General features: G+C 36.2%; 1 protein-coding gene across 1 annotated transcript; it reads left to right on the forward strand.

The window, feature by feature from the left end:
• The first annotated feature begins 24860 nt into the window (after positions 1 to 24860).
• Positions 24861 to 26860, forward strand: LOC148538968 (parvalbumin beta-like). The gene is made up of 4 exons (XM_088452099.1): positions 24861 to 24921; positions 25456 to 25588; positions 25879 to 25988; positions 26835 to 26860. Exons 1-4 carry the CDS (start codon positions 24861 to 24863, stop codon positions 26858 to 26860), a joined length of 330 nt encoding a protein of 109 aa, XP_088308225.1.
• Positions 26861 to 27187: the final 327 nt, after the last annotated feature.

A 27187-nucleotide genomic window follows, 5' to 3' on the forward strand; every position in this document is an offset into this window, starting at 1 on the left:
GTTGCTCAGGATGCATTAATTGCAGATTTTTAATCACCAGTGATCAATTTGAGGACCCATTAACTAATCGAGTGTTTAAAATTCACCATCGATTAAATTGTGAAAGCAAATTTGTTGTATACATAATTAAATGCCCATGTAATCGTATTTATGTGGGCAAGACTGTTCGCATGCTCAAAGAACTACACCGTTCAACCATACGTAAAATGTTTACAGTGGTAGATGGCAACACTCCTCCTGTTGCTAGCCATTTCGTGGACATGGGTCATAGTCTCTTGGATTTTAAAGTGATGCCAATCGATCATATACCTCCTTCTGTCAGAGGCGGAGATCGTGGTAAAAAACTGCTTCAGAATGAATGTCGCTGGATTTATGACTTACGCTCCTTGTCACCTTTGGGGCTTAATGAAGAATTAAATCTTAGTTGTTTCTTACAAAGTGTTGCATCTAATAACATCTTCTCTTACTATGTCCGTTTGTGTATTTTTAACATTTGTAATTTTTGTATGTTTCTTGCCCTCTGTGAGACATAACTTGTACTATATGATGCTATCACCTGACTCTGAATATAATACTTAATAGCCTGTGAATAATTTGGTAATGTACCATAATATTAGGCATTGATAGCAAAACTGGAATATGATTTCCGGGCTGTGGAACGCAAGCTCCATTGGAGCGCACGCGTCACTTCCGGTTCCCCGTTGGATGCGTCGCTCTGACATGTGGAGGTTCCAGTGGATGCAAGCTACACAGGTGAATGTTATGGGACATCATCATTATAGATTTCAGGTGTGCTTCACAGGGGGTATAAGAACATAGGCTGGTAATTGTGTGGTTATGCCCCGTGAGGAAGGTGCCTGAGGGTGCCGAAACAGTTGTCGGGCTGGGCTACACACCATGCCACAGTGATGGGTCACTGACCTGATGAGTATCACATTTAAGCCTCTTTTTTGCACTGTTGCACTTTATTGTGAACTGATGCTGTATTGAAATATGCTGTGGTGATATAAGAAGACTTTTACCTTTTTGCATTCATTTAGGCGTGCTGGTCGTCTATTGACATGGACATTTCTGTTTATCTATCTATTTGGACTAGGCACCCATGAAACAATTTGTTTGAGTGTGCAAGACTTGTGAACTTTTTTCTATGTAATTTATTTATGAAGTTACTGCACCTTTGTTGTTCTTGAAGAAAATAATTGATTACTTTTGAAATTAATAATTGTTTTTTTGATTGCTACTGAGACACTATGGATGCACAATCTATGGATTTGGGTGACCTCACAGGGACAAAGAGATTCTGCGATAAAGACATTTCCCAGATCTTATTTCCTAATACATAGATATTGGAATTTGATAAAGATAGTCCAAGGGAGATTTATAATGATTTGTTCAAATTAAAGAAAAGACATGTGGATTTAACCCTACATGGACTAACCTTATCTCAATACCACAAAGAAAATTTTATCCCGCGAGGATTTCGGAATAGGAATCAACCTACTATCGGTCGTGGAAATCATGAATTTTGTCGCCAGTGGTGCCTTATTTTAAATCAATGTTCATTTGATCTCATGATATTAGTAATCCAACAAGTCAATACTGAGATTGTGGAATTAGAAAATTAGATTGTTTTATGTGAGAACACTGGGCTTACTACACTTTCTAGTGACATAGAGATAGTTTGGCTGGCTAGATTGGAATCAACTATTTCCACTTTTAGATCAGATCTTTTGTCCTTTAAAAAAATAAATATAAAATGGTCCGTGAGGACTATAAAGAAAATCGTGTTTATCAATGGCTTCTAGGAAGAGACACTAGACGCCCTTGGAATATCGGACAGAGTCACAAGAAGCAAAAAAGTAATAGATTTTACACTGATTTGGAATCCAATACTTCTTTGAGTGATTCCAACAGTGCACAATCTAAACCTCGCTTTTTACAAGGAAACAGGCATACTCGCAGCAAACACAAATCAGAAAACGAAAACATTGTAGGAGAGGGGGCAGCAGGACTAAATCAAGGCAAAGACAAATCAGACAGGGGCAGGAACAGAAATAAAAAGAAGTAGTGGTGTTTAATTTATCTAATTATAATCCATCTGACTGTGAACTAGAGGTATTATCAAAGGGGTTGTCATTCGTTAAAACCTTTAAACAGAAACCATTTGATATGGAGGTTGATTTATATAAATTTGAAAGACAATTAAAATTGAAAATTTTTTTTGAAAGTAATAAAACTAAGTCAACATACTCCAGTACAAGATTTAGAGGGATGAGTACTTTTGAACCTAACATTAACAGCCCCTTTATTGATATTTTCATTAAACTAGTAAAGAGAGACATTTTTACTGCTGTCCGTTAACAGAAAATTTCATACCACAATCTGACGATGAATCAGATTGATGCAGTTAAATCATTAAAAGAGAACAAAGATATAATAATATGCCCTGCTGATAAAGGCGGGGGAATCGTTATACTAAATCTTTCTGATTATATTAATGAAGTAAACAGACAACTGTCTGTTGAATCTTGTTATCAAAGGTTGGCTAGTGATCCTACCTGGCGGTACAAAAGAGAGATAGATAATGTAATTAATATGGGTTATACTAATCTGTGGTTGGATGAAAATGTAACTAAATTTCTTCAACAAGAATATCCAATTATTCCTTTATTGTACATTTTACCTAAAATACATAAATCTCTCATTTGTCCACCAGGTAGACCAATCATTTCCTCTCAGGGATTGTTGTGTCAACCCATTTCCCAGTATGTTGATTTCTTGCTCCAGCCTATAGTACAAAACTCTGATTTTTATATCTGCGACACTTCTCATTTTTTGAACTTACTGAAAGCTTTCACTCCAGCCTCCACCGATGTTTTGCTAGTTACTATGGATATTGTTAATTTGTATATGAACATTCCCCATGAGGAGGGAATGAAGGCATTTAGGGATATGATCACCACCAGTCAACATTATGATGGACCACCAGTCGATTTTGTCATGTTATTGATAAATATTATATTACATATAAATTATTTTTTATTTGATAACACCTTTTACTTGCAATGCCGGGGAACTGTGATGGGTTCGAACATGGCCCTGGCGTATGCTAATTTATTCATGCATGATTACGAAAAGAGATATATTATGTTACATCCGTTAGCTAAATATATTTTGTTTTATGTCCATTACATCGATGATGTTTTCATGGTGTAGTCTGGTGATGAACATTATTTACTTGAGTTTATGAATTATCTTAACTCTATTGAAAGTACTATTAGATTTACCTGTAGTTTTAGTGCAACATCGATTAATTATTTAGATGTAATGATTGATTTCACTGGTGACAAAATTAAGAAATCTGTATACACAAAAACAACAGATAAGAATACACTTTTGGAAGTGGATAGCTTCCATCCAAGAACCCTTAAAAAGGGCCTACCTTTCTCACAATTATTACTTGTAACACGCATAACTTCAGATACTAAAGAATTACCAATGGCTCTTCAACAGATGTCAAATAAGTTTATTGAGAGAGGCTATGACCAAAAGGAGATTAAACAAGCAATGGAAAAATGCCTGCAACTTGATAGGACCACGCTGTTGGATGATAAGAAAACTGCATGTGTAGCGAAACTGGAACAACTGGTATTTAACACCACTTTTTCTGACAGTTCACAAATAATTAAGAGTGCTATTTTTCGCCATTGACATATTGTGAAAACAGACCCAGCATTAAAAAAGAGCTATAAAGATTTACCATTGATTAGCTACAGACGTAGCAGTAACATCAAAGATATGGTTACAAAAATGAATGTTGGAACGAAATCATCAAAACCTGGTTATCTTTGAAGAACGGTGTGTTTCGTTGTTTGTACTATATGATGCTATCACCTGACTCTGAATATATTACTTAATAGCCTGTGAATAATTTGGTAATGTACCGTAATATTAGGCATTGACAGCAAAACCGGAATATGATTTCTGGGCTGTGGAACGCAAGCTCCGTTGGAGCGCACACGTCACTTCCGGTTCCCCGTTGGACGCATCACTCTGACATGTGGAGGTCCCAGTGGATGCAAGCTACACAGGTGAGTGTTATGGGAGATCATTATAAATTTCAGGTGTACTTCATAGAGGGTATAAGAACATAGGCTGTTAATTGTGTGGTTATGCCCGTGAGGAAGGTGGCTGAGGTTGCCGAAACAGCTGTCGGGCCAGGCTACACACCATGCCACAGCGATGGGTCACTGACTTGATGAGAATCACATTTAAGCCTCTTTTTTGCACTGTTGCACTTTATTGTGAACTGACGCTGTATTGAAATATGCTGTGGTGATATAATAAGACTTTTACCTTTTCGCATTCATTTTGGCGTGCTGGTCGTCTATTGACATGGACATTTCTGTTTATCTATCTATTTGGATCAGGCACCCATGAAACATTTGTTTGAGTGTGCAAGACTTGTGAACTTTTTTCTACATAATATATAATCAGTATGATTGCCAATATTAACAATGAAAGTCTTCCTAACGTAGACATTACTCTTTTTACCTATGTGCCAATTCCTGAAAACCATTTTACAGGGTCCAACAAAGAGAACCATCCTGTTATATCATCTACTACCTGTGTCAACAAAGCATTGTGATTTCTCCTAAAATCCCATTTCATATGTAATATCTCATCCATTTTATGATCTGTCACCTCTTTAGGATCATCTGGTTCATTTGTGGTATATGTACATCATTTTATCCAAAATTTTGTCTCTAAGGTAATACAATATCCACCAGTCACTGATGTTAGGTCATTCAATACCATTCTATGTTGAAATAATTCTGTTTTAAATACTTGTTGTTCTTTAGCTATATACCTGAAGATATTGTCATACATATCTGTGATGTTATCTATCAATTAAGCTAAGGCATGGATGTATCCATAATTAATAGTTCTTCTGGTTATATTGGTGATATCTAGGGCCACAAGGAACTGATATGCCTTGGATTTCCATATTAAATTTAGCGCTTCGTGAGTCTCAGCTTCATTGGCAACACTTTGCTTGTCTCTGATTTGGTTGAATGTGTGAACATATGTTTTGAGTGAGGATGAGTGTATTTTTACCATTTGTTTATGAGACATCATCATTATAGCCAGTATTACCTTCTCTTAAAACACACTCATTCAAAGTTTGGGTAAAAGGACAACCATTCATTCTATTTGTTGCAAGCACCCCCATCTGCTGAAAGCATGTTCCCTTATGCATCAATACTTAGATTATACCTGTCCTTTTTGTAACCGTAATATGTCCCATACTCCCAAACCCAAACATGGTTTGTATACTATTTATTCCCCTGGTTTATGAACCTTTTCCTTAGTTATAAGATGAGTTAGGTCATGCCCTAATCTTGGGTAGCTTCTAATTTTTTTCATATGACATCTCTATCAGACCCACCTCCAGGATGTTTCACTTTGGTGTCAGATCAAAAAATAGTTCAAGCTAAAAAGAACAAAAACAAAACAAAGTACAAAGAAGAGACAGAAGTCTTTCATGCTGTAATGGTTATTCTTCATCTTTGGTTCAGTTGCTTTACCCTGATGCAACTTTAAGTTTCTGAGAAAACAAAGTCTCGAAATGATGAAGCACTTTTCCCTTTTCTTGTTCTTGATTCTCCTTTTGTTTGGATAAACTCTTATAATGAGTGGAATGGATCCAGGTGTCTCTTTCAGCAACTCTCAATGTAGTATTAGTTGTCATCAACACCTGCTATCATCCTCCCCAACAATCTGTTAAGCAACCATAACTCAAGAAGTTTCTTAACCATTACATTCTTTTCCAGGAACACTGACATGACAGTTAGTGTCCAACATGATCAGAGTCAGAAGATTTAAAGTCATCTGTTATTGTCTCAACTATTAATGTAATTTAATTAATATTGTTCAAGGTTATCTGTCCAACAAAAATAAAATATATCCAATGGTGACAGGTTAAGTGGTGGCCTAGAGGTAGTTCTGATACTTTTGTAATACTTTGCAATACTTCTTGCCATACTTACCCTGTTTCAGTCATCACCTCACTCAACTTATTTATTTATTTATTATAACCAAATTAAAAACAAACATTTCATATTCCCATATTATACTACTTGAATGAAGTTGATTTGTATTACCTGGGGTGGAATAAGCCCAGGTAGGTTACTCAAACTTTCCATATTTATCAGTTTCTGTATGCTGAGAGTCTAAAAAAAATACTTGGTTGCCTGTATTCTTGGCAACTGAGCTATAGGTGAGGCTGCCGCTCTCCTTGCAACCTTATGAGCTCTTCTTGTCTTAAAAATGTCATATAATAATAAGTTTAATCCTTATATATGCAAGTGCTTAGACATTTTGTATCTGTCACTACTAGTGGAAGTTGTAAGGTCGTCAATAGTCCTTTGTTTGCCTTGTGAAAGTCATATTGGTTTTGTTTGTCATAAACATAAAACATGATCATTATCTGTCATAGGACCCCAACTTTATATATGAAATCAAACTGATATAAATGTTCTTTGCAATCATGCATATCTGTGTAACCTTAGAGAGAAACTATAACAATTTATACAATTACACTTGAAAACTTTGTTATACAAAATCCCCTCTGTGTGAATAGAGGATTTCCTCAATATTTTACATGTACCCAAAGTGCTAATTATGTGTAAGTGTTGCCTCAGGTGTAACAGATATATATATATGTGTACACACATATATATATATATATATTATATATATCAGAATACAATAGAAAGAGAGCGCTCCATGGTGCAGATAAAAAACACTTTTTAATATCACACAGAAAGAGTTACAAGCACTCATCAACTATGGTGCCGCTCGTACCATATAAAAAATAGTGTGGGCTGGTTACCATGTGGTGTAAACAAGAATACTCCACCGGACAATCTCCAACTCGTGTACCAGGATCCATTGGATGCACACACCCCGCTGCTGGACACTGACAACAGGCCGCCGGTGGTCGAACCACGTCAGTCCTGGACACGCTGCCAGGGAAGCTGGGGATCAGTTCCGTGTGCATCACAGAGGGCTGGGCTTCGTGATGCAGAAAGCTCATTCATAAGTGACAGGCTAGCCAATCAGTGTGGAGGTTTCAACACCAGGACAATCGTGTCTGGTGTATATTGCAAGGAGGATTTTTTGGGGGACTGTCACTCAGTACCAGTCCACACTTGTCTTACATAAAAAACATATTTTTGTTTCTAAAAGCATTATTGATATACAGCGATCAATATAAAAAATACATTATTTTTCGCCACAAAATCAATACTTAAAGAGACATTAAGTTACAGGAATTAGAAATCTAGAGACATCGAAAAAAATGAAGGCTAGAATACCAGTTAATACATTACACCTTCATTTAAACATCTCTTATAAAGGGAGTTGTTTCTTTCCCCTCATTAAGACCCTTTGGTATCATAGTAACTAGAGCTAAAATCCAGTATGTCTCTCTTTTTATTAGATCTCTATCCCGATCACCACCACGATTATTAGTATTCATTTTCTCAATGCCCTTAAATTTCAAGACATAAGGATTGCTACTATGATAATCCTGAAAATGTCTTGGAAGACAATGATTCATTAATTTATTTCTAATATTTTGCGTGTGTTCTAGGATCCGGATTTTAAGGACCCTTTTCGTTTTCCCTATATACCTATACCCGCAAGGGGAGGTGATCATGTATATTACAAACATGGAATTGCAATTAATGAAGCTTTTAAATGAATATTATTTCTTTGATTCTTTACCACAAAAGGTTTTGGCACCTCGTTCAGCTAGCTTACATACCTTGCAACTTCTACATGTAAAAAACCCCTTTAGATCTCCAAAGGGATTTTTTATAATACCAACAGGTTCATGAAGTGGATCTAATTTACATTTGGACACATATGATTTTATATTTTTAGCCCTTTTGAACACCATACTTGGACCACTAGGAAGATGATTTGACAATACTGGATCTAATTTGAGAATGTGCCAATTTTTCTTAAGAACTCTCTGAATTATATTGGCTCCATTATTATAATTCGTGACAAATGGACAAAAGAAATTCTCTTTAGATTTCTGTTCAGTAATACTATCTTTCATTATATTTCTCTTTTTATTAGTATTATAGACCACTAATTCTTTTCGATCTTTGTCTCTAGCTGTCTCCCTTGCATGTTGAATAATATCTCTGGGATAACCACATTCTAAAATTCTCTGATTATAAGTTTCAGATTGTTGGTCAAATCTTTCAATAGTGTTACAGTTTCTACGAAGCTGAACAAATTGAGATGCTGGTATATTACTCTTCCATTTATGAAAATGACAGCTGGAAAATTCCATATAGCAAGGATATCTATAAATAAATATAGAGGGCGCTGACAAGAGATGTTAATGCCAGCAGCTGCTGCGTGGAGACAGTCGATCTCCAATAAATATAAAAAAAACAAAGGAATAGCAGCGCTGTTTGACAATAAATGTATAGCAATTTATTAAACATATAAATCTTAAAACACAGGCTGATATAATGAGCACATGTACTATATAGATAAAATGAAAATTACAATGAGAACAGCAGTGAGCAATAATATGCCCTGGAACACTGTTTGGAAATAGAATCCTATAGCACTGTTGAATATAAGACAGTCCAGCTTTACAACACACCAATGCTGAGTATGTTTACCCACTAGATAGAAAAGTCCACAATGTCCTTTAATTAGCGATGGTCCCACACTGAGGTTGTCCAACGCAGATGACTGGACATGGTGTTGTTAAAGTGGGTGATGATAATTAGTGATGGTCCCACACTGAGGTAATCCAACACAGATGACCAGACCCAATGTTGTAAAATGGGTGATGATAATCGTCAGAGTCCAAAGTTGCTGCCACAAAAGCTTAGCAGTGCCAATAGTCCAATGATGCTTGAAATTAAATCCAAGTGTCCAGGGTAAATAGATAGTTAACCAACGCGTTTCACTGCTCTAGGCAGCTTTTTCAAGGTGTCCATTGATGAAAAAACTGGCTTTAAATAGTGTCCCACATGGAAATCAATTGCTCTCAGCTGTTTACAATTATCCCTATCATTTCTCAATCAATTCATTAAAAGAGGCACAATTTAACAATAGGAGGCAAAACCTGTGATAATATATAAAAACCCAGAGGAGTACTTACTGATTCTAATGCATATTCATTAAAAACAAGTCCCGATCGTGGTGTCTCGATCAATACGGAAGCTATTTGCTTCCGCCGTGATGACATCACACGTTGGGCCGGGCAATGATCCTGAGATGCAGCATTAGTCATGCTGCGCCTCACAGACTACAATCACCATGACCACCAGGGTGTAGTGATGATATCTGATGGCAACACTAATCCCCCACCCCATACCATATGATAGAAATATCTATCATGCATCTAAAATTATACATGAGCCAAAGGAATAATCCTAGTCAAATGGTAAAAAATAAGTCGGTATCCATATCCATCTATACATTTATTGTCATACAGCGCTGCTATTCCATTATTTTTATATTTATTGGAGATCGACTGTCTCCACGCTGCAGCTGCTAGGATTAACATCTCTTGTCAGCGCCCTCTATATTTATTTATAGATATCCTTGCTACTACACATAGTCTTTTTTGGCTGCAGACATGAGTTGCTTCTCCAATTTTGACAATAGATACAAGAGGAGGCAAAACTTTATTTCCAATTGGGAAAATACTGACAATGAAAGAGTTACTGAAAATGATTCTATGAGAGAGGATTTTTTAAATTGGAGGCGTTGTTAAAAATGGAGATAAAAAATTGGTTGGATATTACAAATCTCCAAAAATATTATGAAAAAAAGATGGTTCCTAGAGGACTTCGGATCCTCAAACCATCAATTTTTCCTGACCAATCAGTGTACCAGGATGAATGGAATAGCATCCTGGACAATTGTTCATTGGTGCTTATTGAATTGGTTTTTAGATATAGAACCAGTAAGGTTGATCATTTAGTTAAAGAGATAGAGGAGATAAAGAAAAAATTAGAGCCATCTAGTTCTTTACCTGAATTTGTTGAAAATGATAAAAGAGTGACAGAAAGAACATTGAGATTCGAACAAGCTATTACTGAACTAAATGTAAAAAATTTAGAAGGGATATGGAAGACTACTCCAAGGGACAAGTTAGGTCCTACAAGAATAAAAACCAACAAAAAACCATACAATCATCTTATGTTTCCAAAAGGCAGGGCAGTTTTAAGCTTATTGATCAAGTGGATCAACGAGATACCAAATTGGGTTATTGGGATAAGAGATGTAGAGATTCCTCTGGTTGGCAAGAACAAACAACCAAGGTTTCTCAGGATACTGTTCAGAATTTTAGGGACAATGCTCAAGAGGATAGGGATTGTAGGGATCTGGGAGCTCACTCGAAATCCCGATCCATCTATCACTCAAATTATAGGAATATCGGAACAGGGAATTTTTTAGAGAGACGCCCATATTACCCCAGAGCACCAATAAGGACGACCATGCCATTAACCCCAATGGTAAAAAGAGGCCAAAACCCAATTGTAGAGGATGTAGAGGGGGGAAAAAGGAGAAATATAAGAGACTAAATAACAAAAGCCAGGAAGTTGTAAGTAAATCTATTTTAAATTTTTCCTCTAAGACTCTCTCTACAGATGAGGTATCTCTTCTTGGTAAAGGCCTTAAATTTTCACCCTATTCAGCTCCCAACATATTTGAGTTATATGTGGATTTAAATAGATTTATTCGAACCCTTTGTAGGAAAAGGTACTTTGCAGGAAAAACCCAAAGAACTAGCAATGAACCATGCTCCCTTATTCTTGTGGATCAGTCTGATGATCCCTTAATTAAGATATTGGAGGATTTACAGTATGAACGGGAATTAGAGGATCTAACAAATCAAGCAGAGAAAATCTTCAATCTCAATAAAGAGAATCTTAAATGTAAATCAGATTTTTTCCCGATTAGCTTTAAAAGTAGTAGTATAGAAGTGTTCTACAAAACTACTTTAGAGGGCTTTAGAAATCTTGGTTCTTCCAAAGTGGGTTTGGGAAAAAATAATGATAATCTGACCAAACGGGAAAGAAAGGTCCATAAAAATTTGACTAAAGACTCTACTATTATCATCAAGGAAGCCGATAAGGGCAGGGGACTAGTGGTTCAAGACAAAAAAGATTACATCAAGGAAGCCTTAAGACAGCTGGAGGACAAGATTTTTTATAGAATCCTTCCAAGGGATCCCACTTCCAGTTTTAAGGCTGAATTAGAATTGGTTTTGGATTCAGCATTGGATGATAGAGTTATATCTAGGGAAGAATATCACTTTTTGCTTCCTTCTTTTCCTGTTATTCCTATTTATTATCACCTTCCAAAAATTCACAAGTCCCTCACTTCACCCCCCGGACGCCCTATTATTTCTGGTGTTAATTCCCTTACCACTTCACTTTTGGCATATGTTGATTCCTATCTCCAACCCCGTGTCTCTCGGTTAAAATCCCATATACGGGATACCACCCATTTTCTGCAGTTGATTAAAGATGTTGTACAGAAACTTACCTATGCTTTCCTTACCCTGGATGTACAAAGTTTGTACACAAATATCCCACACGAGTTGGGAATCCAGGTGATTGGAGACATTCTTGATCGTGACGCAGATTTAACCGAGAGACACAGACGGTTTCTTCATGAATCTATTTCTTTTATTTTGACTCACAATTATTTTCTTTTTTCTAACACGTTTTATCTTCAAACAATGGGTACGGCCATGGGGACCAGGTTCGCACCGAGCTACGCCAACCTCTACATGGGCTAGGTTGAGGACCAGCACGTGTGGGGGGGACGGGTTCGGTGGGTGCCTTGTCTTCTATGGCCATTTCATTGATGATCTATTTATCATTTGGGATGGGGATTCTCACACAGCTTTTGATTTTGTTAATTCTCTCAACACCAACAATTTTAATTTGGTTTTTACACATTCTTATGATACGAAGAGGATGAATTTCCTGGATATAACTCTAGAAATACATGACAATTTGATCTATACCTCCAATTATGTAAAATAAGTGGGCACTAATGCTCACTTACATTTTCAAAGTGCCCACTATAGACCTTGGAAAATAAATATTCCTAAAGGTCAATTATCACGATTGAGGAGGAATTGTTCAACAAAAGAAAAATTTGTTGAACAAGCAAAGGTTATGCTTGAATCCTTTATAACCAAAGGTTATCCCACATATATACTTGATAGGGCATATAGAGAAACCTTGGAGGTGGATAGAGATTCATTGTTTATTCCAAAGGATAGTGGGGAACAACAACAACAACAAAAAATGACTGGTGATTTAGCCTTTATTTCTAAATTTAATAATGCATCGAATAGTGTAAAAAGAATCGTGAAATCGAACTATAATATACTTAAAAGTGATCATATCCTTAGAGAGTGTCTTCCACCTAATCCTAAATTTATTTTTAGGAAAAATAGGTCCCTTAAAACAACATTGGCCCCGAGCTTTTTGAAGACAACCACCATAGACACCGAAGTTAATCCTGTGAAGACATGGTTACATCCAAAAACTATAGGTTTCTTTAAGTGTGGAGGAGGGAGGTGTACCACATGTAAATATGCAAACAACAGAACATTTACGGTTACCAACTTAACAGGAGATGAAAAAAGAATTTTGAGTTTTATTAACTGTAATACAAATTGGGTGGTGTATCTTCTTCAATGTGGGTGCCACCTTCGATATGTGGGACATACCACTAGATCACTTAAAGTGCGATTCATGGAACATCGCAGAAATATAATAAAGAAATTAACTAACCATAGCATTCCTAAACATTTTTTGGAGCACCATGGTGGAAACTCCGATTCTTTGACAGTAACGGGTCTTGAGTTTATTCCCCCCACCGTACATGGGGGAGACAGATTTAGAAAATTGTGCAAACAAGAAATATATTGGACCTTTCATTTGAATACATTATTTCCGAGCGGTCTCAATGAGGCTTTAGAACTCAATGTTGTCATGTGACCATTTAGCAAGTCCTCATAATGTATACATTTTTGTATTTTTATTTAAGCATTTAATTATTTGAGTAGATTGCATGCACTTTATGTGCATGTATATGTGTAATTATTATTTGTTCCATATAATTTTATTATTATTTTTATATATATCAATTATCAATATTAATTTCCATTTAGGATCTTTAATTTATGTATTGAATTTGCTTTGTCGGGTCCTTCATGGATACCGACTTATTTTTTACCATTTGACGAGGACTATTCCTTTGGCTCATGTATAATTTTAGATGCATGATAGATATTTCTATCATGTGGTATTGGGTGGGGGATTAGCGTTGCCATCAGATATCGTCACTACACCCTGGTGGTCATGGTGATTGTAGTCTGTGAGGTTCAGCATGACTAATGATGTGTCTCAGGATCATTGCCCGGCCCGACGTGTGACGTCATCACGGCGGAAGCAAATAGCTTCCGTATTGATCGAGACGCCACGATCGGGACTTGTTTTTAATGAATATGCATTAGAAAGTATGTACTCCTCTGGTTTTTTATATATTATCACAGGTTTTTGCCTCCTATTGTTAAATTGTGCCTATTTTAATGAATTGATTGAGAAATGATAGGGATAATTGTAAACAGCTGAGAGCAATTGATTTCCATGTGGGACACTATTTAAAACCAGTTTTTTCATCATTGGACACCTTGAAAAAGCTGCCTAGAGCAGTGAAATGCGTAGCTGAACTATCTGTTTACCCTGGACACTTGACCATTATCATCACCCATTTTACAACATTGGGTCTGGTCATCTGTGTTGGATTACCTCAGTGTTGGACCATTGCTAATTATCATCACCCACTTTAACACCACCATGTCCAGTCATCTGTGTTGGACAACCTCAGTGTGGGACCATCGCTAATTATAGGACATTGTGGACTTTTCTATCTAGTGGGTAAATATACTCAGCATTGGTGTGTTGTAAAGCTGGACTGCCTTATATTCAACAGTGCTATAGGATTCTATTTCCAAACAGTGTTCCAGGGCATATTATTGCTCACTGCTGTTCTCATTGTAATTTTCATTTTATCTATATAGTACATGTGCTCATTATATCAGCCTGTGTTTTAAGATTTATATGTTTAATAAAGTGCTATACATTTATTGTCATACAGCGCTGCTATTCCTTTGTTTTTTTACAGGAAAATTCCAGATAGCTGTTACAGCCAACCTTCTTAAAAAATATGTGTGTTTCAATTTATTTTGTTTTCTCAAAATTAGTGGTATCTAATACCAAATCCAGAAATTCAATCTTACTATCATTATATGTGGAGGTGAACTGTAAATTTAATGCATTCACATTCATTTATTTCATGAATTTCTCTAATTCAGTTCTATCTCCACTCCAGACAATCAGGATGTCATCTATAAATCTTTTGAATAAAATAACTGATTTAAAACCCTCCTTATCAGCCCAATGTTTTTCCCATGTGCCCATGTATAGGTTCGCTAGGCTTGGTGCGCAAATCGTGCCTATTGCCGTACCGCACGTTTGCAGAAATCAATCCTCCAAAAACATAAAAGAAATATGTTTTAACACAAAATTCAAGCAGTCACATATAAAATCCACCAACTCTATCTGAAAATCAGAATCATCTTTCAAGCACTCCCTGACACTTTCAATTCCCTTATCATGGGGGATGGCCGTGTACAGGGACTGTACATCTATTGTGCACCATTTAAAATCAGATTTCCATGTTAAATTATTAATTATCTGCAGGACATGGGTTGAATCTTGTACATATGATGTAAGCTTTGAAACATACTTCTTGATGTATGTATCTACATACTCTGACACCCTGAAAGTAAGAGACACAATCCCAGAAATGATTGGGCGTCCTGGTGGTTTTGTACTATTCTTGTGGATTTTAGGAATCCTATAGAATGTAGTAATTTCCGGTGTTTCATTTAGTAAATATTTGTATTCATCTATAGAAATACATTTATCATTCAGACCTCTTTTCAAGAGGGTTCTTAGATCATCTAAAAACTTCGTGGTAGGATTTCCCTCCAATTTCCTATAGGACAACAAATCCCTTAACAGCCTTACAGATTCATCCACATAGTACTTCCGATGTAGGATTACAATACCACCCCCCTTATCAGCACTTTTGATGACTATATTTTTGTTATTTGCAAGATCCTTTAGAGCTTGAAATTCATTTTTGCTCAGGTTCGTAATTTTCATCATCATACCTTCCCCTTTGATGTTGTCTATTTCATGTTTTACCATTTGGGAGAACATCTCTATATATGGTCCTTTAGACTCTATAGGGTAATAGGTAGATTTTAGTTTAAGGCCAGAGGTTGTATTATTAAAAGGGTTCTGTTCCCAATTTCTTATTGGAGCCTCTCATTTTTTTATAAAGTGCCGCTTGAGAGTTAAATTCCTTATATACAGATTTAAATCAATGTACAGATTTATTTTGTTTAATGGACAAGACGGTGCAAAGGTTAAACCTTTCTGGAGTACCTGTTTCTCTATCGGTTTTAAAACTTCTTTAGAGAGATTAAAGGTGCCAACTTGTGGAGTTTCCTCTATAGGAATCTTTTCTTTGGTGTTCTCTTTGGCAGTTCCCTTTCCTCTACATCCTCTAGACATCTTTTTTGACTCTGGGGGGTATTGATGACATTTCCTGTTTCCCTGTATTTTAGTCTTACAGATGTTGGATGATCTAAAAAACCTGATATTGGTTTTCACAGTCATCATTATAAGATTTTAATCTGCTATAAGGATTTTCATGTATATAGCCTTTCATAGTGTCCATGTTCCCTTCTCTTTTTATTGAAGGAATTCTCTGTGTTCTTTTAAATGGTATCTGATTCCACACAAACTGATTTTTATTTTTATTTCCATATATAAAATTAGAGGACCTATTCTTATACTGTACACAGTGTTCCTCCCTTCTCTTCCATTTATTTGGGGTGGAAATTTTTCTCCCTTGGTGCTCTATTTTATCCCTCATTTTTTGTGGACCATTGATGTTTTGAGTAACTTTATTGATTTTTCTTACTGTATGCCAATTTCTCACTTCATTATTTAAATAATCATCTTTATCACATTGAATTTTTTTGGATTTTGTATCTATTATTTTCTCCTCTATATTGGAGACCTTTCTCTCAATATCCTTTTTACATTTATTAAAATGCTCTTGTTGTTTTAATCTCTGAATATCTTTTTCTAAAATATTGAAATCCTTATCAATTTCTTTTAAAACCTTTTTCTTTTCAAAAATTAATAATCTCATTAATTCAAACAAACATTCATCAAGGATTCGCTACCATTCTTTCATAAATTTGGCATTATCCAAACTTGATGTGGGATTCTTTGTAAGCCTAAGGCCCCTTGGAATCCTACCACATTTTAGTTCTCAAGGCCCATAATGTCCCACCAGGTTTTTGTCTCTTTGATTAGGAGACTTTCTAACTTTCTCATTAAGTCATCCTCCCTACATGATATCTCGGGATTAATGCCTTGATTACAAGAATGAGTATCATTCTCCACAAAAATGTTTTAACATTCCTTTGATTGTTTCGATCTTAGATCACTATTTCTGAACATATTGCTTACTAGATTTAGACACCAATATAGGGTACTGATAAGCAATAACTAATACAACAAATTTAAAATATAACACCAAAGCATACATATAAAATACTCATTAATTAGCAGCAACCATCTGTTTGATTCCCAGGAAGAAACAATAGATATAGCTCAGAGGATGCAAATAAAAATTGTACTGTATTGTGAACTATAAATCTCACTTGAGTCCAGCAATGAAACTGAAAATGTCAGTATCAAATTTTCTTTAAAAGACACAGGCATTGAGAAAATGAATACTAATAATCGTGGTGGTGATCGGGATAGAGATCTAATAAAAAGAGAGACATACTGGATTTTAGCTCTAGATACTATGATTCCAAAGGGTCTTAATGAGGGGATAGAAATAACTCCCTTTATAAGAGATGTTTAAGTTAATGTGTAATGTATTAACTGGTATTCTAGCCTTCATTTTTTTCAATGTCTCTAGATTTCTAATTCCTGTAACTTAATGTCTCTTTAAGTATTGATTTTGTGGAGAAAAATCATGTATTTTTATATTGATCGCTGTATATCAATAATGCTTCTAGAAAGAAAAAGATGTTTTTATGTAAGACAAGCGTGGACTGGTACTGAGTGACAGTCTCCAAAAAAATCCTCCTTGCAATATACACCAGACTCGATCATCCTGGTGTTGAGAAGGGTGTGGATGTAAACCTCCACACTGATTGGCTAGCCTGCCGCTTATGAATGAGCATACTGCGTCACGAAGCCCAGCCCTCTGACGAAGTCTATGAAGAAACTCATTAGGACGGGGCTTTGTGACACGCACGGAACTGATCCCCGGCTTCCCTGGCAGTGTGTCTAGGACTGACGTAGTCTGACCAGCAGCGGCCTGTTAGCAGTGTCCAGCGGCAGGGTGTGTGCACCCAACGGATCCTGGTACGCGAGTTGGAGATTGTCCAGTGGAGCATTCTTGTTTACACCATGTGGTGACCAGCTCACACTGTTTTTATATGGTACAAGTGGCACCATAGTTGATCAGCGCTTGTAACTCTTTCTGTGTGATATTAAAAAGTGTTTTTTTATCTGCAGCATGGAGCGCTCTCTTTCTATTGTATTCTGACAGATTGTTTGGACCTGGAATCCGGTGTTATGTTAAAGGAGAACTGCGGTCCTTACACAAATGAATTAGGACCTGGTGTGTCTTTTAAAGAAAATTGGATACTGACATTTTCAGTTTCATTGCTGGACTCAAGTGAGATTTATTGTTCATAATACAGTAAATTTTTTATGCGCATGCTCTGAGCTATACCTATCATATATTATATATATATATATATATATATCTAAGTAAAAATGCCCTTATTTTGAGCTACAGTATGATACAAATGTTGCTCCCCAAATAGAACCCCTGTTAGTGGGAACAAGAAATCTAAGAATACAAAAACTGTTTAGGGGTGCAAATCTTAAAAACGTAATGAACATCAATTAAAAAAGGAAGAAAACATTTCAGACTTAACCCAGTTTGAATTTCAAACCAATAAATTGTCTAATTTAATTATTTTGGTAGAAGATTTTACTGCGTGATGGTTCACTTTTCTTCTTTATTGGACTTGACCAATTTCAATATAGATGTAAGTAGATTTCATAGTCTCCAAAATAATCTAAAAAAGACCCACTCACCAAAAAGACACCTGAAACAAGATTGCCAAATGGTCCACTATCAGATCAAATAAACAATAAATTTATTACAATTTCTTGTCACATGACAATAAAATTATTTATATAAAAAATGCTTACACAATGATTTTACAGAAGGAGACAGTATCCTATACTTAACCCCTAGGGGTCAGAATCACAATATGTAGGTTTCTCCCTTCTGCTAATCGAAAAAGTTCAAACCCAATGCGTTTCATCTGTTAAGACTTCATCAGGGGCATAAATGTCAGAAAGTTTTTTTGAGAACGCACAGGATCCAGAAGGAAACTGGCCGGACACTGTCCTCAAAAATGTACCACAATATTTTTTGGAAGATTACAGCTTGGTCCTGGGATCTGAACACATCACAGTCAGTAATACTCCTTAAATACAGACAGTATTTTGTCAGTTTCTATCTGGATTTTGTGCATTTTCCAAAATTCAGTTCATTTTTGAGGACAATACTTGCCAGTTTCCTTCTGGATCCTGTGCATTCTCAATAAAACTTTCTGACATTTATGCCCCTGATGAAGTCTTAACAGATGAAATGCATTGGGTTTGAACTATTTCGATTATCAGAAGGGAGAAACCTACATATTGTGATTCTGACCCCTAGGGGTTAAGTACAGAATACTGTCTCTACTTCTGTAAAATCATTGTGTAAGCATTTTTTATATAAAGAATTTTATTGTCATGTGACAAGAAATTTTAATAAATGTATTGTTTATTGAATCTAATAGTGGGCCATTTGGCCATCTTGTTTCAGGTGCCTTTTTGGTGAATGGGTCTTTTTTAGATTGTTTTGGAGCCTATGAAATCTACTTACATCTATATTGAAATTGGTCAAGTCCAATAAAGAAGAAAAGTGAACCCTCACTCAGTAAAATCTTCTACCAAAATAATTATATTGGACAATTTATTGGTTTGAAATTCAAACTGGGTTATGTCTGAAATTTTTTCTTCATTTTTCAATTGATGTTCATTACGTTTTTAATATTTTTTGTATTCATATATATATATATATATATATATATATATTCCAAAAATCTCGCATTCAAAAATCTCACTCACACACTCTTGGAAATGTCATTGGGGGGGTGCCTCTAAGATCAAAACAGATCCAAAATATAGCCTATAATGTTCAATAACTTCACTTCACAACATAACATGTTGTGAATTGAAACATTATAGGCTAGCTGAAGCCAAAATAAAAATATATTTTCTTTGTTCAATTCTGGAGAGTGCCCTTGTCCTGCTATTTTGGATTGTATATTTAGAAATATATATATATGTGTGAGAAACTTGTACCAGGTTATGTTCATTTGACCATTATTGTTCTAACATTTTATTTTTTATTTATTGTTATTTATTAAATTGTGTTCTTATTATATATATATATATATATATATATATATATATATATATATATATATATGTGGTTATTTTTATTATTTTTGTAATAATTTTTTATAATTATTTACTATTGCTGGATAAGTACTATATACACTAAAGACTAAGTGCTGCTGTGTTTTTATCTTTAACCTTGAATAAAGGAAATGTTTGCAAAAGCTGTAATCACGTATATTATCAAATGTATTTTCATACATAGAAGTGTATATGCATACATTCATACATGGCAGTGCTATATTTACACACTGTTATGTAGGAAATTGTGCAATGTTCGTAAACAATATAAACACTGATATATAACAATACGTGACTTATTACCTCACTCAGCATGATAATTCTGAAAAATACTTAATTTTCATTCCAAAGCTTCAGCAGTTTTATCTAGCAAGTTTTCAAACATTTAAGCATAATCTTAACTACATTGTAAATACAAATTCTAAATGTTACACTAGGTTATCTAACTGCACTCTAACACTTTTTATGTGTCCTTTGATGTTAGTAGAGTTTAGTCCAATAATCTGTAGGTGAGTATGTGGATCCAACAAGGAATTCATGACTCAGGTATATAAACAGAGCATACTGTACAAAAGTGCTTGATTTATATATTTTAGAGACTATAAAATTCATCATAAAACCCAACCCAAGGTACCTGGAAATGCATTTCCTAATTAGTTATGCTATATAAGGAGATTCCAGGCACCACCAAGCACATCTTGATAAAGACAGAAAGCACAAAACACGATGGTGGTAAGAGGAAAAAGCACTACTGCTCCCACGGTCTGTTGAAGGAGTCCACAGCTTCAAGGAAGAGGTGATACACCTGGGCTTTTACCATCTTACCCTCATGCTAGATTATGTGCCTTCTCTAAACGCCATTTGCGCTATGCAGTATCTTTTTAACTCTGGTGGTTCATTTATGATTTTAAAAGTGTTAATACTTTTTTTTACACTAGGAAAGGCTATTTTCACTTCTTTTGAGGGATCCTATTACTGTATATCTGAAATCATTAAGAGGAGTGGAAAAAGTAGAAATAATAACACCTCTAAAGGGTCTCGAAAGGAACTTTATAGAAACAATTGGAACTATCTGACCTAACCAATTGAAACTTTTATAGATTGATATTTTCTGTACTTATTATATATTCCTAATTGGTGGAGTGCTGGGTGGGATTTATATATTTCATGTAATTGTATGGAGGGTGGTCACCATTGTACGAATGCAGCTGCACCCTGTTTTAGAGCAATGGCGGTACACTTTTGTTTTTTGGTATTACAATCAATGTTGCCAATGAGCTTTTATCCACCAGACAGAAGCCAGGAATCTAGGGCACACATAACTCCCATGTATTACTTTTCCTATGTTTTTATCAAAATATATGTGAACCTTTTCATTCACTTAACAAAACATTCATTCACGGAATCACACTTGCAGCTTGTGAATGCCAAGAAACATAGAAAACCCAGTGTGCTCCATCTTCTTTTCTGTACAGTACATCTCAATCTTCTTGAATCTTCTTGGACTTCACATAATATAAACAAGTCTCAAAGCATTTGTTACAACTTCAGTATAGTCACTGGGCTTCTAAAACTTAGCTTGATACATGTCCACTTCTGAATAAGAATCACTGTATCTGTTCAATACAGCATTTGTCCTCCAACTTCTTGGTAACAAGGTATCAATCTAAATTTTCTTACTTGTGCAGCTGTTCATTCAAAGTACAGTACATATGACCTTCTTCAATAGCTAACAGGGTATTCCAATCTTTTAGCTGACAACCTTTTCAGCTCTGCATAATCTGTCTGGCTATGATTTGAATAAAGGAAATCCCTTTAACTTCAGCTTGTTGGAATGTAGCTCCAGCTTCTTCATGGCTTAACAGTTCTTTCAGTCCTTGAATCCTAGCACCTGCAGATATTTCTCTGCAGCAACTTTCCCATCATGTAGTGTAATCAGTTAATTTGCTTACTCTTATTGGTGTGTGCATCAGCATGTCCAAAATCAATCTTCCAATGATGGACATCAGTCCATACAGGTTTGACAATTGTCCAAGTTTCATTGTAAAGGGCGAGAGGGGCTCTAGTCTTTTTAGAGACTTGGGAAATAGCCGGAAGTTTAATGAGTTTGCTAGTCCCTGCTTTTGCAGTCTGATATCAGTCAGTATGTATAGATAGCTGCAATATTGCAACAGAGGTCCACAAAAGTTCTTTATCTGTGACTGCAACACAATCCTCCATTAATAAATACTATTCTCTGTCTTCTTCCCACAATGGAGCTTTGCTCATAGAGGAATCCAATATATTGTAGATGGATCTGGTGTATTCTGGTAACATTGGCTTGAATATCATAAGTTCAGCAGGTATCTGCTGCACAATATAGGTGTCTTGACCTTATATCTGTCCCCTTTCTTCTGAGTACTATCTTCCATTCATTGATGTGTAATTCTGTGCCATTCTGTTATGCACAATCAGTCTCTCCTCCCTGAATATTCCTGAACATTTCAGCATTTGGTATATCAGATCTTTCAGTTGCTGGTGGTAACATCCAGGGGCATAGAGAGCAAGCCCGGGAGAGATGTGGCCTACTTGTGGGAGATGTGGCTACACCCCATTAGAGGAAAAAAAACACAAAAACACTTTTTGCAATACTGCATAGCTCTGTGAGCCCCTCAACCTGGTGCAAAGCCTGGGGGGACAAGATCGGTGTGCTCACTCCCCCCCACAGGCATAGGAGACTGCATTGTCTGCTGCTCAGAAGCCGCGAGTAGTCTCCCAATGCAGCAGTGTGTGCTGGGCTGATGTGAGGTAATAGAGAGGAGGAGATGGTGTCAGACCTGGCCCCTGCATGGTACCTTCAACAAGCCAGGGTAATTAGTACCCACTCCTCCCCCTCTTGCCACCACTGGTAATGTCACTGTGTCTTCCAGCACTTTGACCTGAGGGATTTTTGATGTACACTTGGGGCCACTTTTCATTGTTACTCACATTAGATTTTTCTCCAAAGATAAATGAAGCATTTACATGAAAATATGTATGTTGTACTCTGCCATAAAGCAATGCCCCAATCAGTTTGTCTCATGCACATGTAAGCCCCAAGTTTTTTTATTAGTGTGTACCCACCAACCCTTCCTTCACAATTAGCTGATAAGCAAAAAGCATCCTTTACATTAAACATCAAAGAAATACTCCTCCATTTTTCATAGTTGTTCAGCTGTAACCTCATGGGGGCAGTCTTCAGACTTAGCGGCATGGAATGTAACTGAAGACTTGATTAACTCCCAGGTAATGGCTTCAGGTACCTCCCATGTTTGACTCTGTGGGCAGGACTGGGCCATTACTGCACCAGAAGTTGTTATCACTCCCCTAGCATCACTTAATATGTCCTCCCTCTTAACCACTTGCCTGGCATGGTCACAATTTTCTGACCACACCAGGTAGTTCTTTATATGCTCTGGTCACAAAATGTCGACCTGTCAGATAAACATGAGGGCGGCTGCAGGAAGAGAATCTTCCCACAGCTGCTGCTCTCAGAATAACCTTGTGGTTCCTCTGCTTGCCTGCACCCTCTCCCCCTGTGTCTGCTGTGCTGCCAATCACTGCTGATCAGTAGCGGAAGGCCGACAGCGCTGGAAATCCTGATCGTGGTAAGGTGAGCATCAACTAATCTAACCTAACCCCCTAACCCTCCTTAGGGGTGCCTAACCCTAACCTCCCCCCTGTGCCTAATCCTAACCCCCACCTTCCCCACTGCCTAAACCTAAGTCCCCCAGGGGGATGCCAACCCTAAGTCCCCTCAGGGGGTGCCTAACCCTAACCCTCCCTCCCCCTAGCCTAACCCTAACCCTCCTGGGGGGTGCCTAACCCAAAGTCCCCCCCGGGTGCCATAAACCTAACCCTCAACCCCAGTGCTGTCCACTCGCGGCACCCGGCATCCCTTCGATTGGGATGCCGGGTGCCGGCTTCCCGATTGTATACCATATCTTTTTACATCAATTTTGGCTGTGGTCTGTTGACAAACTCACAACATTTGCATCTAATTTAGCATGCTCTGTTCTAAATCAAGTGATCTAATTAATGCCAGTGGCTCATAATACAGTGCAGATTCAAAAACATTTGTACAGTAAGCCATGTTTGATCCTCTTTGTCTACTGATAATCACTACTTCCTCTATTACAAAAGTCAGGTTGTAAAATATCAGCTCCCAATTTAGTTTTTGCAAACTTGTTTCAACCTTTTCTGTTTCCAATTAATTTCTGTCTCCAGCATTAAAACAGACATAATTTGTAGCAATCACATCTAATACATTTTAACTATCCAGTTTTGCTACTTTCCCTTGATAGTGCATGATCAGCTCAATCTGCACAGTTTTCTTATAAATCATTTGACAGGAATCTTTTAACCATTTGATTCAAGTCAGTCATCAGATGCTGCCTGCAGCTCAAATTCATAAATTTTCTGTGCATTTTTCTCATCATCTAGCACTGATACACCTGAACATCCAAAGCGTATAGCTTTCAGCTCGATTAAAAAAGGGCTCAATTTTGTTTACAGGAACTATGAACATTGTGATTGGCTACTGTTTTAGCCAACGATCTAGCTAAATTTGCCCAGATCCATGGGGCAATTTACTTGACTTCTGACCATCTCGCCCTCCCACTTTTTTTTAAACAAATTTGACATTTTGTGTGCCATGTGGAATCGGTTGGATACACAATTAATGTGGGTCAGTTATACCATTGTATTGATGATACCTCAAACACTGCAATAGCAGTGAACCTTGGCAAGTTGATGGTCAATCATCTGACATTTTGTGCAATTAGGGTTAGAAATCTTTGTGAATATTAGGGTTACAAAAAAAATTTAAACAACTTTTGAGTCAACCATTTTTTGTGTCGACCTTTTGCCCCTATTGACATTTTGTACCTGTTGAACTTCATCAATGTCGACCTCTTGTGTGTTGTCCTTTTCACCATGTTGACCTTTTATATCTGTCGACCTATTGCCTGTCTACCAATTTACCAGTGCTTGGGGACCCATGTTACTTTTCTATTGCAAAGTACAAATTCTAGATTTTCTTTTCATTTACAGCACAAAATGTCTATCACTGAAATTCTGTCCACTAAGGACATTGCAGCTGCCCTGCAGAGTATAGAAAGTAAGTTACAGACTTCAGCTTCTTCTAAAACACAACCAAAAAGTGATGCATATTGCTAACATTATAGTAGTAAAGGTAGCTTTAATTTAATTGCAATATATTTTTATGTAATACACTATTTATTTTTGATAAACGATGATTGATTAAAATAAAATATGCATAAATGGAATGGTTGTATTATCTCTGTGCTTAATGTTTACTTATAGTACACTAGAAAGATAATCTAAATAATTTTATATTTCATAGTTTTATTTTACTAAGTTACAGTGATAGATATCACACTAATTGAAAAAATTTTAGATTTTATTTTTATTTTTAATGGTAAACATTGCCTAAAAAAACTGCTTCATTTGGCATTGGAGGCATTATGTCATTTTAAATCAGACTTACATTATATTTATAATTTTCATATAAACATAATACAGCACCTAGAAAGTATCCAGAAAATACAATCACAGTTTATTTCAGATGGTATAAAAGGGTTGGTTGTGAAGATGCTTACTGTATGTGGAATAAAACTTTCTTTTTTATCAGAAGAAGACTCATTTGAGTACAAGGAGTTCTTTAAGTCAGTTGGTCTTAGTGGCAAGTCTCCTGATCATGCCAGAAGGGTTTTTGAAATGCTTGATAGAGACCTCAGTGGATCCATTACGGAAGAGACAGTTGGGTAAGGATATTAATTTGAATTGCAATTTATCTCAAAATAAATCCATCTCTAATGATTACACCAGTTGGCCTGTAAACAGAACACTTAAAGTCTAGTCTAGAATACCTGAAAATGTTATTTGCAGACTGCAAAATAAAATGTACAGTAAATAGGAAATCTAATTTTTTAAATGCATCACACTTTTGCCTAACCAGAATCCATACAACACTGCAATATCAGGCATACAGACATACTAGATATCTGACAACTTAGAAACATGATAGCTCATACCTCCTTCTTTTTACCATTAGAGGGTTCCTGCAGATCTTTTCCGATAAAGCTAGAAAATTGACAGCGCAGGAAACCAAAAAGTTCATGAAGGACAGTGACTTTAATGGAGATGGCAAGATTGGAATAGATGGTAATCTTAATATTCTAAATTGATTTCTTGATTCTTCTTTAATAAGGCCCATAGGAGCTCTTTTAACAATGGTAATTCAACAATTGCTAATCTTTATGTGGGTACTCTCCCCTGGAAAAATTATGCATGGGCAGAAGATAGTAATGACTTTGGCAAAGTCTTTACTATGTTCTAAGCATGCATGAAATTTCCTTTCTTCACAAATATCTATGAAAAATTGCAGGGAAAATGGCATCTGTTTCAGCCCAATCGGACCCCCATCTTGGGAGCAGGGTGAACCAGGGGCCCATGTGCACCACAATCCCTACACCCATTATAGATATGCTTATGTCTTGTATGCATATAGTATAAATATGCTGCTTAGCAATGAGTTTTCAATATACTCAAAAAGTAAAGGGGTCAGACAAATCAATTTTGTAGTCACAATTGCTTTGCACATGTACACTATAAAGTTCCAATTTAAGTCTTATAAAATAGAAGAACAGATGTTTATTATAGCTATAATGCTATGCTAATTATAATTGTTTTTCTCAAGGATCTGTGCTTTAAACTGTCCTTTGGTGCTAGGGTATAGAAATCCTTCTGCTGAACAGGTTTTACTGTTATATTTCTTTCTGTTGTTTTGAGTATACATCTGCTCTTATGTTTCATCTTGTAAGTACAATCTTAGTGTAAAAAGTGTTTCAGATTTAGAGCATAATCCAACTTTTAAAAAAATAATTAATACAGGCATAATTATCAAAAAAATCTATTTTATTTAGAATATAAATTTTAGCACAAATAGGCAAAAATGGATGTTTAGAGGTATTTAACTAATTGTTTTCCCCCTACCCCCTCTCATTTCAGAATTCCAAGCTATGGTAAAACAATAAACAGCCAAAATTAAAAAACAAGGACTGAACCCTCAATTTGTATACACGGCTGGCACTTGTTTGTTAATTTTTATACTGTCTCATGTGTCATAGCTGAATAATTGGCTGAGACAAGTTCAGTTTAAAATTTAATTGCGACGACGCCATTTTGCGACTGGCCTCAAGACACCATCTTGTGAATGGCAGTAAGACTCCATTTTAGAAAAGAAAGCTTACACAAGCGCCATTTTGTAAAAAATCCATAGTACACAATCCACAGTGCAAAATTGCTAAAAGTAGCAATTTTGCTACTCACAACGCAAAGTTGCTAAAAAGTAGCATGAACAG

Source organism: Taudactylus pleione, unplaced genomic scaffold, assembly GCF_031769625.1.
Source record: "Taudactylus pleione unplaced genomic scaffold, aTauple2 ptg000032l, whole genome shotgun sequence".
In the NCBI taxonomy this organism is placed as follows: domain Eukaryota; kingdom Metazoa; phylum Chordata; class Amphibia; order Anura; family Myobatrachidae; genus Taudactylus; species Taudactylus pleione.